At 53.2% G+C, this 15,845-nt stretch overlaps 1 protein-coding gene across 2 annotated transcripts in view; it reads left to right on the top strand.

Moving 5' to 3' along the window:
• SZT2 (SZT2 subunit of KICSTOR complex) overlaps nucleotides 1-15,845 on the top strand; it is a 53,147-nt gene that overhangs the window by 28,765 nt on the left and 8,537 nt on the right. For both annotated transcript variants that reach the window (XM_084211728.1, XM_084211727.1), the window contains exons 33-60: nucleotides 208-324; nucleotides 427-490; nucleotides 851-1,036; nucleotides 1,105-1,446; nucleotides 1,573-1,762; nucleotides 2,156-2,230; nucleotides 2,406-2,544; nucleotides 2,780-2,900; nucleotides 3,140-3,269; nucleotides 3,376-3,528; nucleotides 3,641-3,743; nucleotides 4,110-4,227; nucleotides 4,457-4,568; nucleotides 4,984-5,102; nucleotides 5,583-5,747; nucleotides 6,346-6,430; nucleotides 8,973-9,161; nucleotides 9,278-9,475; nucleotides 9,815-9,984; nucleotides 10,161-10,327; nucleotides 10,739-10,836; nucleotides 11,634-11,766; nucleotides 11,877-12,004; nucleotides 12,295-12,425; nucleotides 12,615-12,797; nucleotides 13,225-13,495; nucleotides 13,696-13,775; nucleotides 14,100-14,225. In XM_084211728.1, coding sequence (XP_084067854.1) covers nucleotides 208-324; nucleotides 427-490; nucleotides 851-1,036; nucleotides 1,105-1,446; nucleotides 1,573-1,762; nucleotides 2,156-2,230; nucleotides 2,406-2,544; nucleotides 2,780-2,900; nucleotides 3,140-3,269; nucleotides 3,376-3,528; nucleotides 3,641-3,743; nucleotides 4,110-4,227; nucleotides 4,457-4,568; nucleotides 4,984-5,102; nucleotides 5,583-5,747; nucleotides 6,346-6,430; nucleotides 8,973-9,161; nucleotides 9,278-9,475; nucleotides 9,815-9,984; nucleotides 10,161-10,327; nucleotides 10,739-10,836; nucleotides 11,634-11,766; nucleotides 11,877-12,004; nucleotides 12,295-12,425; nucleotides 12,615-12,797; nucleotides 13,225-13,495; nucleotides 13,696-13,775; nucleotides 14,100-14,225 — 4,093 coding nt within the window. The remainder of the gene's footprint in view (nucleotides 1-207; nucleotides 325-426; nucleotides 491-850; nucleotides 1,037-1,104; nucleotides 1,447-1,572; nucleotides 1,763-2,155; nucleotides 2,231-2,405; nucleotides 2,545-2,779; nucleotides 2,901-3,139; nucleotides 3,270-3,375; nucleotides 3,529-3,640; nucleotides 3,744-4,109; nucleotides 4,228-4,456; nucleotides 4,569-4,983; nucleotides 5,103-5,582; nucleotides 5,748-6,345; nucleotides 6,431-8,972; nucleotides 9,162-9,277; nucleotides 9,476-9,814; nucleotides 9,985-10,160; nucleotides 10,328-10,738; nucleotides 10,837-11,633; nucleotides 11,767-11,876; nucleotides 12,005-12,294; nucleotides 12,426-12,614; nucleotides 12,798-13,224; nucleotides 13,496-13,695; nucleotides 13,776-14,099; nucleotides 14,226-15,845) is intronic.

The following is a 15,845-nucleotide window of genomic DNA, read 5'->3' as shown; positions in this document are numbered from 1 at the left end:
CTGCTTGCCCTTGCCATACAGTCATTCTTAGCTCACCTCCATGTACTGAGACTTAGGATTCTTCTTCTCACAGAGTCTGCTACAGCCTTAAGAAAACTAAAATATTTCCTAGATAGGCTGACCTTCCCTAGAGATCCCTTTTCTGCTCTCTGTGTCTGTTTGTCCTCTCTGGCTCCAATGCTCAGGCTGCTCTCTCTCCTGTGACAGATGCACCTCGGAGAGCAGCGTGTCCTTCACGCGCTCTCCGGGGCAGCCGTCCTCTTTCCGCTCGGACGAGGATATCATGCACAACCTGGAACGGCTCCCGTCCACTGGAGATGAGAGGTATGGCTCTGCAGGGGTAGTGAGCCCCTCACTGCTTCCTTTTACTGCCTGGGAGCTGCACAATGAGAAGGGCTGGTTGATTCTTTGTCTCCTCTCTCCTAGGCATCCTGCCCTTTCCAACCTCCCTGGAGTACACAGGCAGGCTATTGAAGCCACCATGAATGAGGTAAGCCAGATCTGCTTTCCTGCTTCTACCTGGAGCACTCAACTGCTGTTCCACACTTCCTAGCTGGCTCCAAGCTGGAACCTCTCAGTTGAACTGACTGTTAGCTTTTACTGGTGCCACATAGACTGCCATCCTTGTGGTTCCCAAAAGTGTGGGATTACTCTGAGAAAATTCTTGCTGCAGTTGGGGTGGGCCAGGCGGAGCTGTCTTCTAAAGGCCTTTTCTTAGGTGCATTCAGGAGATGAGGGATGTGGGTGATGAGAGAGGCTGCCTCCATCCTGTTGGGATGAGCATGAGAACTGGGGGAGGCTTGCAAACGCAGGTCACCTGGATGTTGCTCTGTTTCCTTGCTCTGCTCAGATTCGCTGGCTCCTGGACGATGAGATTGTGTCAGCGCTGCGTCACTCGCAGGTCATCAGCACCTCCATCCTGCACAGGGTGGCCACCCACATCTATAACTCCAAGGGCAGGCCCAGCTGCCACAGCGAGGTGGTGCTGCTCCAGTTTGTCTTTGGGCCTGAGCACTCTCTGGAGAAGTTCAAGGAGGTAAAGAGAAAGCCCTGAGGAAGCACCATGCTTTGCTAGCAGGATGCTTATTCTTTTCTGTCTTACAGGAGTTCAGAAGAATGGCTCTGCCAGGCTACATGCTGAATGCAGAAGGCAATGACTACCACTACATCTCCATCAGCCGCCTGCACTCCAGGAGGACTGCTCCAGAGCCTTCAGAGACACCCTGCTTGCAGCAGCCAGCTGCAGGGGCCACCAGGACAGGCCTGGGCCAGGCAGGCCAGGAGGGGACCAGTGAAACAGAAGCGGAAAGCTCCGAGCTGTCACACCACACAAGCTGTGTCCTCCCAGAAGAAGGCCAGGGTCTCTGGGAGTGGCCAGAGAGTGAGACACGCATTGTGCCAGACACAGGAAACCCTGCAGGTGGAGGCAGCCACACACAGAATGAGGTGAGAAGCACTGAGCAATCTGTTGGTGAGAAGCTGTGGGACACTGATAACAAAATGTAGAAGGATGATGGGATTTTTTTCAGTGCCTGTTTTTCTAGTCATTTTTGTGACTTTGGCTTTATGCAGGCTCCAGGAGATATGCTGAGACTTGATCAAAGCAGAGCGCCAGGCCAGGACTCCATGGAAGAGGCAGTTCCAGAGACAACCATACAGTCTTTGCCATCATCATCCTCTGAAAAGGGAAACAGTGAGAAATCACCACTGGTGACACCATCTGCAGCAAGCCTGTCTGAGTCTGTAACACAGGGCAGGGAAGGTAAGAGCTGCATGTGGGCAGGATGTACCTCAACATCAGAAACTTTAAAGGGAAGAGGACAGTTCTGGCTGTGACATACATAACTGCTACTTCTATTCCTGTCCCTAAATACCTGCATTGGTACCCAGGACTTTGGTCTCTTCCTTGCCAGGGTGCTGGCAATTCAGTGCTTAACAGTGCCCAAGATGCTGGGCTGTGCTGCTGCATCGATATCCCTGATGACATGCAGCTCCTGGTGACTTCAGAGTGGCTGTGAGAGCCCCATTCCCCAGCACTGCCTCCCCATGACCAGCACAGCCTGGTTGTCCTGTGGCATGATTTTTCTCCAGCAGATGGGGCATGTGATGGGGCTTAGCAAGTACTTTGATGGTCAAACCCCTCTTATCTTTGCAGGCTCCAGCAGGCAGCGTCCCAGCCGTGTGCAGAGCCTTGTGTCGAGCCAGGGCAGCATGGACTCTGACCATCTGGGTGAGTCTGCCAGGGCAGGGGGCTGACAGCGTGTGGTGGCACTGATAGTGACACACAGGGGGGATCTGTGTGCCTGGGCTTGGGTGAGCCCTGAGGGCAGGGTTTGTGAGTGGCTGCCTTGCCCAGGGAGGAGGTGTTTTGCCAGGCCTAGGGCTGAAGTGAGGCTACGTTGCAGGTTATGATGGGGGAAGCAGTGACTCGGAGTATGAGGAGGCGTTAATGAGTGACCAGGAACCCAGGTGCCCCCTTATGCCGGATTTCTGGCTCATCATAAAAATCCATCAGGACCGAGTGGAGGTCTACTACCACACACGGTAAGGAGGGTCCCCTGTCTGCCCACTGCCTCTCCGCACTGTGACCTTGTTGCTGCTTACTCATCTCTGGATAGAATCTCCTCCCTGTCCAGTGTGGATGGGAAGCTGCAGGACTAGATTGGTGCTCTATAAGGGGAAAACTGCCGTCCTTTCCCACTGTGTTCCTGCTCCCAGCACCTAGTGATGGGCACTGTCCAGGTGCCCTGCTGACCCCATCCTCCCTTTGGTCATAAAGCAGCCTGAGTGTGGAGAAGGCAGCATCAGGAGAGACAGAAGAGGAGCAGCCTGGGGAGTGCCAGAGTCTCAACCAGGTGGTGGTGAAGAAGATCAGTGAAATCTGCAGGGTTGTCAATCAGGTAATAAATCTTAAGAGGGCACTAACAGAGCTGTCAGTCATTAGATGGTTTAGATCTGAAGGGACCTCTGGAAGTTGTCTAGTCTGGGCTCAGCTCAGAGGGCCTGGGGAGCCAGTTTAGCTGGTGGAGTCCCAGCTTGGGGGGGTGACAGGAAAAGGGACTCAGTCTGTCCCTAACACTTCATGTTGTCTTCTCTGGCTGTGCAAGCAACAGAACCAATCTTTCCTCGTCCTTTGCAGCGCTTGCTGCTGCAGGACCTACATGACAGCCACATATGCAACTCATTACTGGTGGCAGAAAGTGAGGAGGACATCTGGAAGAGTGAAACACCCTATACTTCATACAGGCAGCGTGTGATGCCCACGGATGGTATGGATATTCCCTTAGCCATGCCTCAGCTGTAGTGCTACAGAGATGCCTAAGAAGATGTTAACTTCCATGCTGTGGTCCCAGCTATGTCCTATGTTCTTTACAGATTACTCTGTAGAGGAGAGCTACCAGCCCCGGGACTACCTGGCTGCCACCATGCAGTTCATGCCAGGGCACTTTGCTTGTGGGGTGGTGTGGAGCACACTCATCCACGTGCATTCACGCCTCAAGATGGGCCCCAATATGGGGGTCTCACGAGGTACGTACGGCCCAGGTTCCTCCTGTGTGGCGTGTCAGGAGTCCAGCTGCTGGCTGGATTGGCACTCCAGAGAAGGGTATGTGGGATAGCTAATGTCCCACATTGCCCACAGCTATCCAGGCACTTCGCTCGGTGCTCAACGCCTTCTCTGTGGTGAACAGGAAGAATATGTTTGTCTACCAGGAACGTGCCACTAAATCTGTTTTCTACCTCCGGTAAGAAGCCAGCGTGACTTGTTGGCCTTGCTATGTGTGTTACACAGACTGAGAGCTCCTTGGGACAGAAAGTGTCTGCCCAGCCTCAGGGACCATGTTGTGACCCAAGCAGCAAATATCTGATTTCTGATGAGTCAGTCACATCGAGCAAGGCCCATCTTGCTCTCCCTATGCTAAGCCTTTACATAGGAGGAAAAATGATGGTTTTTCTGAGGGAGCCAGAGAGCAGTTTCTCCACAAACTCCATATTCTAAGGACTAGTCCCCACAAAGTGTACAGGGGAGAGCAAGGAAGATGTGGATCTTCTGTGGATGTACGATGCTGTCATCCTTAGGAGTGGAGGCTGACATGTCTTTCTGTATTCAGGCTGACTGAAACCACCCACAGTGGGAAGGTGTGGGAAGCAGAGAGCAGCCTTAGTGCATCATCTCGCTCGCTGGCACTGACACGCAGCCAGGAGCCCATTTACACTGAGGATCTAATGGTGAGTCTGCGGCTCTCTGCGAGTGGACATGGGAGCTCATGGTCGCAGGAATGGAGGCAACTCAGTAGTTCCAGCAACCTGGATTTTATGTGGGGTAAAACTTGCACTGTAGATGTGTAGAGTGGGGGGCAGTGGGTGGCATCTGCCTGACCCTGCTGACAGCCTGGGACAATGATGGATCTAGAATTCATATGAAACTACTTCCACATGGCTGTTTGTGTTTCTCCAGGGTTCTCGTTCCTCTCTGGACACTGTCTCATGCCGTAGTGTGGACTCTGCCCGCCCTGTGGGACAGATAGACAGACATATCCAGCTGATGGTCCATGGTGTTGCCCCAGCAGGTATGTCTTAGAGCACCTGGCAACAGAACTGTGCTGATGTAAAGCAGAGGAACAAAGCTCTGCTCCCTGCCCTCTTTGCTTGAAGAGAGGAATCTCACTCCTGAGGAAATAGCTTTTCCTTAGCCCAGAGCTGCTCTCTGTTCTGTGTGGATGAAAATATAAGGAAAGGATCCATAGCCCACAATGAGACCTCCTGCCTACCGTGTGCAGGAGTGCATTTGTCTTTGCCTACTGCACCAGCAGTCTTCTGTGATCATAAACCCATAGAAAAATATGTCTGAAGAAGCTGATGGTGGGGAAAGTCGTGTTCCCCACCCCACTTCGTGGGAAGTGATTGTGAGGGAGGGAGAGGTGGCTGTAGTCATTCTTACTGGATGGGGTGAAACAGCTGCTTTTACCTCTGCTCACTTGTCAGGGCCTGAGATCACAGACGAGCTGGTGAAGGTGCTGCGCAGACGCCTGGATGAGGCCACCCTGGATATCATCACTGTCATGCTGGTGCGGAACTGCAAGCTGACCCCAGCAGATGTGGAGGTATCTCACTGGCTAATCTGCTCTCTTCGTCCCAGGGCACTGTCCTACATTTTCACCTGTCTCAGCTGCTCCTGCCCCAGGGAAGCCCGGGGCAGTTTGCTACATCCTGTTCCTGCTCCAGTGCTTGGTCAGGCTAGGATTCACTGAGGTGTATACTGTGTGGGTGCCAGGGTAGCTGGGAGATTCCCTCTGCTGGGTTTGTAGCACGGCAGGACTTCCCTGTGCCCTCCTTCCCACACCTTAGAATGAATGTCTGCCTGCATCTTGGGGCTGTCCTGGGCAGGGCCAGGAGTTGGTCTTTGATGATCCTTGTGGTCCCATCTAATTCAGGATATTCTATGATCTGTCTCAGGGCACTGTCTAGGGCTCTGCCCACCACACTTCTCCCTTTGCAGAGCCAGCTGACACCATTTTTATCAGTATTAGAGCCCCAGGGCAGGCTGCTAGTCCCAGCTGGGGTTTAAAGCCTCCTGTGTGCAGTTTATCCAGCCCCCCGGGACGCCGCCCACCGAGGTCCTGCAGTTCTCGCTGCCGCCCTCAGCCGTGCCCTGGCTGCACGCCGTGGCCCATTACCTGCGCCAGAACCTGCTCATCTTCCTGCACACCCCCAAGTACACCGACAGCAACGTGGAGCACCACTTCAAGGTGAGCAGGGCTGGGGCTGGCACAGAAACCTCCCCAGCTTCTGGCTGCTGCTGGGGGCATTTGTTGGGGCAGCTCAGACACCATGTTGCCAGCTCTGCCATGGAGGGTTAGGGAGAAACTGACACTAACTCCTGAGGCCTGGGGGAGTTCTACAGGACTGAGAACATCCTGATTAGCCCAGACAGACCATGCTTTCATGACAGGCAGTCGCTGTGCAAAAAGCAGCAGCTACAAAGCTCATGCCCACAGTCATCTCCCAAGACCCCCTTTCAAAGCTGAACTTGGCTCCTTGCATGGCTCCCTCAGATCTAAGTACTGAAACATCAGGATTAATAAAAATTTGGGAGCAGCTACCCACTCCTTAGCAGGGCCATAGTAAAGACAGAGGGTAGTAAAGACAGATAGTGCCACATAACTCTCTATGTACTGTAAGGGGTTCCTTCACCCCAGCAGTTGTGAAGGCTGTGTTGGCAAGTGTTTAGTGTAGATCTGGATTTGATTCTACAAGTTTGGGAATGAGCTCTGCACATACACAAGCCTCTTTCCAGTTAAGGCAAGTTCTCTAATCTTTGTCAGTATTCTTCCTTGTTCTCCTTAGCACTACTTCAACCACAACGGGAGCATTCCTGACCAGGATCTCTATTTGTACAACAAGCCAGGTGGCCAAGGCACTGGTGGAAAAGGTATTGTGCTCACTTCTGAAACAGGGTATGGGGCTGTGTGTTGAGAGGTGTTTCCATGCTGGAGAGCTATGAGTGATTGAGGAGGGTCAGTGCTGGGGGAATGTGTTCTTCCATGGCTGCAAGGTGGGTAATATGTGTGCCTGAGGGACTGCACACCTCTGCGTGTGTGGCAGAGCAAACTAAGGCCTCCAACAAAGCAGCTTGCTAAGCTTGACCTGTTGTTGCAGGAAGCAGCTCTAGACCTCAGTGTGGGGCACCGAGGCTCTGTGGGGCAGGAGGTGGGAGCAGTGGCAGAAGCCTTGCTGCAGAGGGAGATCTGGGTGTGTGTAACTGAGCATGGGCTGTGTGGGCAATGTCCTTGCTGTTTTCTCTGGACTGCTGGAGAGGGGATTGGATAGGGCCCACCCTGCAGCAGGTTGTCATATCATGTTGTGTCCAGGCCGTGTGGTCTGTCACCAGGCCATTGTGTGTCTTGTGCCCCTTGTGCACTGTTTGAATGTTCTTCTGTTATGTAGGTACCATGTCGGACCTTGTGCAGCACCTCTTTCCACTCTCTCACTTCCAAGGTAGCACCCCTGGCTCCAAGTGTTACTCCATCTCCTTTTCCCATGCAGCTCTCTGGTCCCAGCAGTTCTTGTTTTCCTTGTGTTGTGGCTTCAGCTCTGACTCCTCTGTGTGTTTGTGTGTGTTTGTCTGTTTAGCTGAGCCCTGTTTCTTGCTGGCTGGATAAAGGAGCAAACAGAACCTGTTGCCCTGAGGTGGCAGCTCAGTGATTCCCAGCTGCTGAGGGTCCATGTGCTGCCCTGTTAGCTTGCAAGCAGTGAACTCCAAAGTCCTGCATCTTTTTTCCCACAGGTCCAAACAGGCATCTCTTCCCTGAGGAAGATGGGGGTCCTGATGTTGCAAATGTCATTGGTGCTCCAGGGTGTAGCATCATCACTCTCCCAGTGGCTGTGTCCTGGTGTGGCATGGTCCCTTGCTTAGCAAAGGGCTGGAGTGGCCAGGCACTATTAGATGTGTGCTTTGTAATCCAGTGAGCCTGGATCAGAGTGGGCTCAGAGTCCCCCACAGATGGGAGATAACAGTTCTCAAGCACCCCACCTCCAGGCCATGAGGCAGTAAGATCCCTGGCACCTCTTGCTGGTGTACCTCATTCTATACCTCCAGAACTCAGATTTTGAGCTTCTTAGCTGTTTTGTGTTTGGGTTTTTTTTTTTTTTTTTTTTCACCTGTGATTTAGTGGTTTGATTTCAGCTTCTCCATGCTCCTGGAAGCCTTGGTCCTTCCTTGTTCCCTGTGACATGGAGGAGAGCCTTTCTGCTCATTGGGCAGGGGTAGACTGCTGACCTGGCCTGCTTGGATTGTGGTCAGGTGTTTTCATGTCCTCAGCTCAGACACACTGAAGCAGAGCACAGGTACAGGAATGGATCTGTTAGGGAAATGTGCCAGAGGCTGAAGAGGCTGAGTGTGGGAATTTATCCAGGAGAAGAAAAGGGGAATGGTCTATAATTACCACATGATCATTCGGCCATGGTGGTGGGCTTGGGGCCGACTGCTAAGCCAGACTGTTGAGGAGTTTGTGCCCTTAACTGCTTAAAGAAAGAAAGTCTGGTTGGTAGAGCTCATACTCACTGTCATGTGGGGCAGATTTCCTGCTCTGTATTGACACCCATGTCGGGGAGAGCTGCTCTGATGCAGCAAGAGGCTCTGTGGGGGTTGCTCATAGGTGTAGTTTCCTTTCCTCAGTGTGGATGCACATGAGCTGCCCTCTGATTTGAGCCTCTCTCCTTTGTGAGCATCTCTCTCCATCCCAGTGCACTCTCCCTTGTGTCTGCTATGCCTTGGAGAAAAGGTTGCTGCAGAGCTTATGCTTCACAGGACTGATGGAGACTGGGTGGTTGTGCTGCTGAGCCAACAGGCAGGGTCTGAATTTTTACCTGCAGTGACTCCAGGCTAGTCCTGGGTGTGAGCCTGCCTTTTCCCCAGTCCTGCCTGGTTGGAGTGCTTGGGGAAGGCACTTGATCTTGTTCAGGTATACAGTGAGGAGGGGGCTGTGAGTGTAATCTGCAACAAGGTGTCCTATCTGCAGGGACTATACATCCTTCACAGCTTGGAGGGGGGTTCTGAAGAGTATCTGGGCCCTGTACTCTGTCCCTTAAGAGGACAGGAATGGTGAGCTCCATCCTGGATCAATCTGCATAAAGGCTCTCCTGGTGCAAATGGAGATACTTTCCTCTTGCATGTGGTGCTGGACAACCCAGGAAGCTTCTGCAGGGCAAAGTGAAATCTGCTGTGACTCTACAGGAGAGAGATTCTTGGAATGATGGGGACACCCTGTGCTAAACATGCTTCTTGCCCTGGCTCTCCACAGGCACGGCTAGCCTCTGCTCCCCTGGCTGCCTCCCCTCCTGTGGGCCCTGCCTGTGACACCGTGCAACTCAAGTGATGACATGATGGTCCCAGCTGGCAAGGTGGAGGCAGGCACTGTGGGACTGTACTTGGTGGGGTGGTGATGGAGGCTGTCTTGGATTGTGCCCCGCAGGAATCGCCTGCATTGCCCTGACATTCGTGGATGAGCACGGCAGCCCCACCTTGCTGCCCCACGGGGAGAGGCCTGACCCTCTGAAGCTGCCTTCCCCCTCTCCCATCGTGGGCCTGCTGCAGGACAGCGACTTTGAAAGCCTCACAGCCGTCAGCAGGCACCAGCCCGGGGCTGAGCCCCCGCCTTCAGGTGGGGAGCTGGCCAGCGGCTGCCGATGGCCCGCAGCCTCCGCGTGCCCTGGGGCGCCTCGGGGGGCTGGGGAAGGCAGGGCTGCAGAGCCATGCACAGCTCCCCTTTCCCCACAGGGCCCTGCGTGCGGGTGCGCCTGGATATCTGGGAGAAGGGCAACATCAGCCTGCTGCAGCTGTCGGAGAAGCTGCGCGGGGCCCTGCGTCACGCGCTCTGCGACGCCGTCATGGAGTTCCTCGTGCTGCCAGCCCCGCTGTGCGTGGAAGCCGCCTGCCCCCTCAGTGCTGCAGACCTGGAGGACCTGAGCTCTGCAGGTGAGAGCCTGGACAGGATGGCCACCTTGAGCCTCCACCCAGCCTTGCTCCTCCTGCCTGCTCTGCAGGAGCTTGGCTGTGCTGGGGGAATCTGGTTGGATGGGCAAGGAGGGAGGAAGCTGCTCTCCCATGTGGTGTGTTGGGGAAGAAGCATGATAAACATGGGTGTTGGAGAGATATTTAAGGGTCTGACTGTTCCCCGAGACTGAATCCACTTTGCTGGATGTTACTGATGGCTCTTTCCCTTCTCTCCAGCCAGGCTCTGGCCAGACACAGTGGGGTACCCAGCAGCTTTGCAGTGGGAGGCTCTGCAGAGTCTGATTTGCTTTGTCTCCCCAGGAGGCCTAAGGAGGACCATGTCAGAGACCAAGGGCCTGGCCCTGACCAGTGGGGGGCCTGGCAGAAGCTGTCCTCCACCCCTGCACTTCACCTCTGCACCTTCACCAAGCTCTGGAGAGCCAGTGACACCCACAAACAAGCTGGGACGCCGCAGCTTCTGGGACATGCTGGTAGTGTGGCTGAAGGAACGGGGCCTGTAAGGTCTTCATGCTGTGTCAGGCCATGAGGAATGGACAGTAGGGTCTGGCTGGGAGTGGGAAGCCAGGCTTGCAGCAGGGACTTTGAGATCAGGGCACTGACTGGGCTGTGTATGTGCACAACATTAACTTATCCCTTCCTCTCCTAGAGCAAGACAGAGTCCTCGGAGCTGGGCAGCCCCAAGACTACTGATGACATTGTGCTGGAGAGGCCAGAAGAGGCTCGCACGAGACGGCGGCACAAGACAGAGAATGTCAAGCAGCACCTGAGCCAGGATCGGGCCACAGCCACAGCTGAGCTGGAACAGGCACAGAGGCAAGCACAGTCTGCAGGCTGGACAGCCAGGATGTTGTTCCCCCAATCTGTTGTACATTGCTCTGCATCCTGGCCTCTGGACCACATTCCCTTTTCTTGTTTCTCCCTTACACAGGCAGTTTAGGAAAGCTGCCTTCCACACAGAAAGCCTTACACCTTATTACTGGAGTGTTGCTGGGAGCACAGCTGTTTCTCCCTGCTAGAGATCCCTTCTCTACACTGTGGGGCCCTGTGCAACACCTGACACTCATATGGCTACTGACCAAGAGTGACCCAACTCAAGGATTGTATCATCCCAAAAAGGAGGCTCCCAGGGCTCTGCTCTGGAGCTGTGAAAGGACTGTTGCACTCTTCTACCTTCACTACAGATGGCTGATGTAGTGTAACCGTGCTTCCCTTCCCTCTCCTCAGGCGCCGAGCCTGCCAGTTGGAAGAAGGAGATGTAGGTACCATGCACCCACTCTTCAGTCAAACCTGCCAGCAGTGGATGGCATTCATGAACCACCTGGGTATGTGTTTCAGCTCCTCCAGACGGGCTGGGAGTGGGCCTTTCTACCCAGAGCTCTCAGGACAAGTCCTGTTACAGCACCATCCATCTTCATTCCTTGCTGTCCTAGTTACACATCCTGTCTCTCCCCAAACCTCCCCAGAGTCACATTGGTCTCAGGGCCAGAATCAGCATTAGAAAGCTGTTGCAGGAGGTCTGGCATGTGCCTGTGCATCAGAGCAAGCCTTCTAAGGCCTGGGTCATGTCTGCCATGCTCCAGGTCTGGGGCTTGCTGAACTTGCCTGCAGCTGCTTTGGAGAGACCTGGACTCCAACATCCAGCTGTGGTAGTGCTTTAGCTCCCAGGTGTAGCAGGGATGGAGGATCTGAGCCTCTGCAACATGCTCTGGAACTGTGAAGTTGCCTTGCAGGCAGGGAGGGAGAGGGTTGCAGGGATTTGGGGTTGTATGGCTGCCATGTTGCTACTTTCTGGTTACCTTTCACTTTGGTATTTTTACCTCCTCTCACATTCCTGCTGGCAAAGTAGAGCTGTCCTCTTCCTCTGATGAGGAGTAAGCCAGGGAACAAGGAATCAATGGGGGAATAAAGTTCCAGAGCATACAGGGTGTTTGGTCCAGGTCCCACTTTGGGCCAGAACCTGAAACCAGGGGTTAGTTCAGGCTTCATCTTCTCATCCATGTAAGGTTCTTGTTCTCCAGCTCTGCCTGCCTCAGGCTCTTAGCCCTCTCCACTGCTCATGTGGGCAGGATGTGGCTCTGGGGCAGCTTGGCACCTTGTCTACAGTACATCTTCCATGCAGGATGCCCGTCGGTGCAGCAGTGCTCCTTGGAGATGGTTTCTCGTTTCCTTCTGTCCTCCATCCTAGTGGAAGTGGTGAACCTGGTCACTGCCCTGGCAAGTGACACCTCTGTCAAAGTGTTTGAGCAGATCTGGTGAGTTGTGCAATTCACAGGTGGCTGTTTAGCACCAGCAGGTGTTGATCAGCCGTACTTGTACTGCCACAGCTCTACTTGGCAGCCACCTCTGGGGCTTTTCTTTGCAGCTGCCATCGGGGCACTGCCTTCCTGCCCTATAAGTCTGGTCAGAATACCAGCCCTTGCCCTGGAGTCATCAGACACTTCATCCTGCTGGGACGCAACTTCCAGCAGTGGCGTTGCAGCACAGAACAGGGTGAGTGCCTGGCCATGGTCCCTGGGACTGTGCTGAGGTCTTTTTGGGGGGACATCAATGAACAGGGGTCCCCTCCTCACTGGCACAGACTGCTTGTGCCCAGAGGTGGGCAGTGGGTTGCCTGGTTTTGCCTTCTGAGACCGTACTCTTGAATGTGCTTGTGACAGCTTATTTCAAGATTAGCTGAGCAGTACTGTGGCAAAACATCCTATCGTGGCATCTTAATGGCATGGTGGGACATAAAAGCGGGATGAAGCAGTACCAAGGGCCATAACTGTGGCTTCTTCCAGTTCACAAAGGGCTGCAGCGCTTTGAGGCCATGGAATTCAGCTCAGCAGAGAGAAGCTCTGATCCCAGCCTTGTTGGTCGAGACCTGGTGCCCCGGCAAAGGTTCCTCTTCATGGAGATCATTGACAAAAAGGTAGTAATGGCTGTGGCTGTTAACAGGGAACTGTAAATGAGCTGTTGCCATTATCCCTGTTCCAGCCTGTCATCTGAAACTGGCTGCAGCTGCAGCAAGTACCACCAGAGCACCTGGGGCAGCCTGTGCCACCATGCAGGCTCTCTCTGAGCATGTCCTTAAGTCTTCCTCCCCTTCCTCTCTCTCCAGCTGACGCTCTACACTTACAACTGGTCCCCAGACCTGGGAGCCAACCTGAACTGCTCCCTGACACGCCTGCTGCAGTGGCAGAATGCCCGCTCCCACATCGTGCACTGCCTGATCAGCCAAAAGCTGGGACTCTTCCACCACCACTGCTTCATGGACACACCATGGCATGAGGACAGCAAGCAGGTAGGGCACCACTCCTGGCAGGGCAGTCTTTTCTTCTTCAGGAAGGGCCTTGGCAGTCTGGGGGTCTGAGAAAGCTTGCAAGCACCTTCTGTGTGCTGATTGTCAGGGCATCCCCAAACATTCACATGTTGAACTTGATCATTTCCAGCCAGACTGTTGCCCTGCTCTTGGAGACAGGTGAAAAGAGAATCCAGGTCCTTTTGCTGGCAGCACTTATTGGTGACCGAATTACTTAGGGTGGAGGCTGAGGAATGGGCTCCCCACTTCACATTAAAGCCATGGTGGGCCCAGGTGCGCTCTTTTTGGAACTGGTAGTGGAAAAGGCTAACACAGATCTCAACAGATGGCCAAAACTGGATTTTCTCTGGGGGTTCTTGCTCCAGGGCTGGCAGTAAGGAGGCTTTCATGGCTGTGTCTGTCTGCTTAGGAGCCAAATCCTTTCCTGAACTCCACTTTGGAGGTGGATGCGCTGATCCGGAGCCCGTGCCCCCCACCCAGCAAGGAGCAAGGCCGGCTGAGCAGCTCTGCCCGCAGCCTCCCGTCCCTGCACTTCCACCCCGACGTGGTGCCCTTTGACGAAGCTCTGCGGGATGTCACCACCATCAGGCGCTTACCCCATGGGCCTGACGTGGGACCTTTTGACCCTGTGGCTCGGCATGGGGCCCAGTTCCTGGAAATCAAGAGCATGGAGAGGAAAGGTAAAGCAAGGGGGCTGATAGCATGGGAGCCTGCCTAATAATTTCACTTCTGGAAAAGGAGATCAGAGCAGAACAAGAGTTTTGTCAGGGGACAGTTCTCTGTGGGAATGGGTTATGGCCTGTTCAGGGTGGGAGTGAAGGAGAGTAGCAATACTTGGGGCTGTGGCTTGATGCTCTTGTGACTGCTCTCTTTCCTTCAGAACTGGAGAAACAGATGAAGATTGAAAACCTCTTTGTCACCTGGCAGCAGAGATCAGCTCAGTCCAACATGCCTATCAGTGTGAGTGCAGCCTGGAGAGGTGGTGGGGGCCTTCTTACACAACACTGGGAGCACCAGCAAAGGGGAGCACTGCAGCTCCGAGCAGGGTGTGTGATGAGGATGGTGCTAGGCAGTGGAGTAGTGGTGTCTGCTTTACCTTTTGGGGTTGCAGGGCTCTGAACCCCATTTGGGCATGGTGCCTCACTGTCCAGCACTGGAAAGGCTGCAAAGCAGGGGTCTCCCCCATTTATCTCCATCTGAGCAGCATTGCAGTGTCATGGACAGCTTGTTCCCAGCCTCAATGAGGGGTGTGTGCTGGAACTATGCTTCTCTCATGTTGTGCAGCTGGCAGACCTGGAGACTCTGAAGCAGTCCTCACGCCTGGTTCACTACTGTGCCACCCCCTTGCTCTTTGACCCGGCCTTCCGGCAGCAAATCCAGACTGACCAGCTGGGCAAGGTCGAGGGGAAGGTGAGTATCAGCAAGTACCAGTGGGGTTGGGCTTTGTGCACAGGCACAAAGGAGCTGTCTTTTCCCAAGACAGAGCTCTTCTGGCCTCACTCCTGAAATACAGGATGGATTTGAATGCTGTAAGTTGGAGATTGAGAAAATCCTTGGGTCCTCAAAGCTTTTCTCCTGCAGCTGCACTATCCCTGGAGAAGACTGATTTCCTTTTTTACCCAGGGAATTCAGGGCTGAGTCTGGAGAAGCCATCAAGGGCACTGTCTGCTATTGATCTGTTAAGGAAGTAAAACTTCCCTTATGCATTCAGCAGCCAGACCTGGTAAGCCTTTTCTGGACCTAATAAATAGCTGAAACAACTGAAGGCAAACCAGCTGAATCCTGAGCAGGTTGCAGCCCGACAGACTAACCAGTGCAGATCCTGTACTGGCTGTTCACAGTCTGTATGTGTGTCAGAAGGAAGGAACAGGCTGTTGTAATTTATCAGAATGTCAAAAGGATTTTGACAGTCTTTAAGCAGAAGTTGCTACAGAAATTGAACACTCACAGGTGAAAGAGAAAGTATCATCCTAGAATGAAAACTTCACTTTGTTTTTGGAACAGAGCAAAATGGAAATTGGTTATTGGATTTGAAGAGCCTTGCAGCAGGGGTTTCAAGGTGCTCTATTGGTTTCTGTATCTCCAGGTCTTTTATTGGGATGTATGAGTTGCCAGGCTTTGCAGTGCTGGAGGGCTGTTCAGATTGGTCAGAACAGAAAAAGAATGCAAGGAACTCAAAAGGCACCTGAGTAGCCTGTGAAATGAGAGCTTTTGTGGGAGCTGGGACTTGGTTTGCAGTAAAATGGCACAATGTGGAGAGAAATTTGAACCCTCTTGTATTGTACACTCACTGCAGAGCCTGTACAGAACACACATCTCAGTGGTTTCTGCGATTTGTGGACAGTTGGGTGCAGCAGACACTGGTTAGAGTACATCAGAAAGAGGTGTTAGTATAATGGGTAATATTCTAATAAATTTATAAAATACTTGTGTATTAATGTCTTCATCTGGCCAGTTAGTGTGAGACCAAACATCTTGTGGCAAAGGCACTGAACTGGAGAGACTTGGAGAAGGTCAGAGAGTAGCTGGAGAGATGCCAGGTAAAGAGACATCTCTTGTGGTTGGTGAAGCAGATAGGCAGAAAGCCAGATAGAAACATGTAACAGAACTGCAGGCTTAAAGTAGAGAGATCAAAAAAAGAAACCTTAGTCTCTCTCAGCACATAGAAAAGGAGTATTAAAGACATCAAAAGGAGAACTGAGTGTTTAGAAGGAAACACTGTTCCTTTTCAGTGCTACTGAACTGCTAGGAAATCCTGAGAAGTCAGCAGGATTCATAAGGGGATTGGACTCTTACCATGGTAATAGGAGCTGAAGCTCTGAGCTTTGCATGAGCCAGTTGTGAGCCACTAACACTTTGTGGAAGCTGTTCTGGGGGAGGCAGATGTGTTGGGGGATGCAGCAGGTTCCTGCAGGTTATTGCAGCATTGTTAGGTCAGGGCATGGCTGGGTAGATCTTGGATCTTGCATTTTGGTGCATGCACTGGGACAGTGCTTGGACAACCAGATGTTAATGCTCTCTGGCAGAGAG

The sequence above is a fragment of the Fringilla coelebs genome (genome assembly GCF_963513975.1).
Source record: "Fringilla coelebs genome assembly, chromosome: 9".
In the NCBI taxonomy this organism is placed as follows: domain Eukaryota; kingdom Metazoa; phylum Chordata; class Aves; order Passeriformes; family Fringillidae; genus Fringilla; species Fringilla coelebs.
This window is presented reverse-complemented; position numbering and strand designations above follow the sequence as displayed.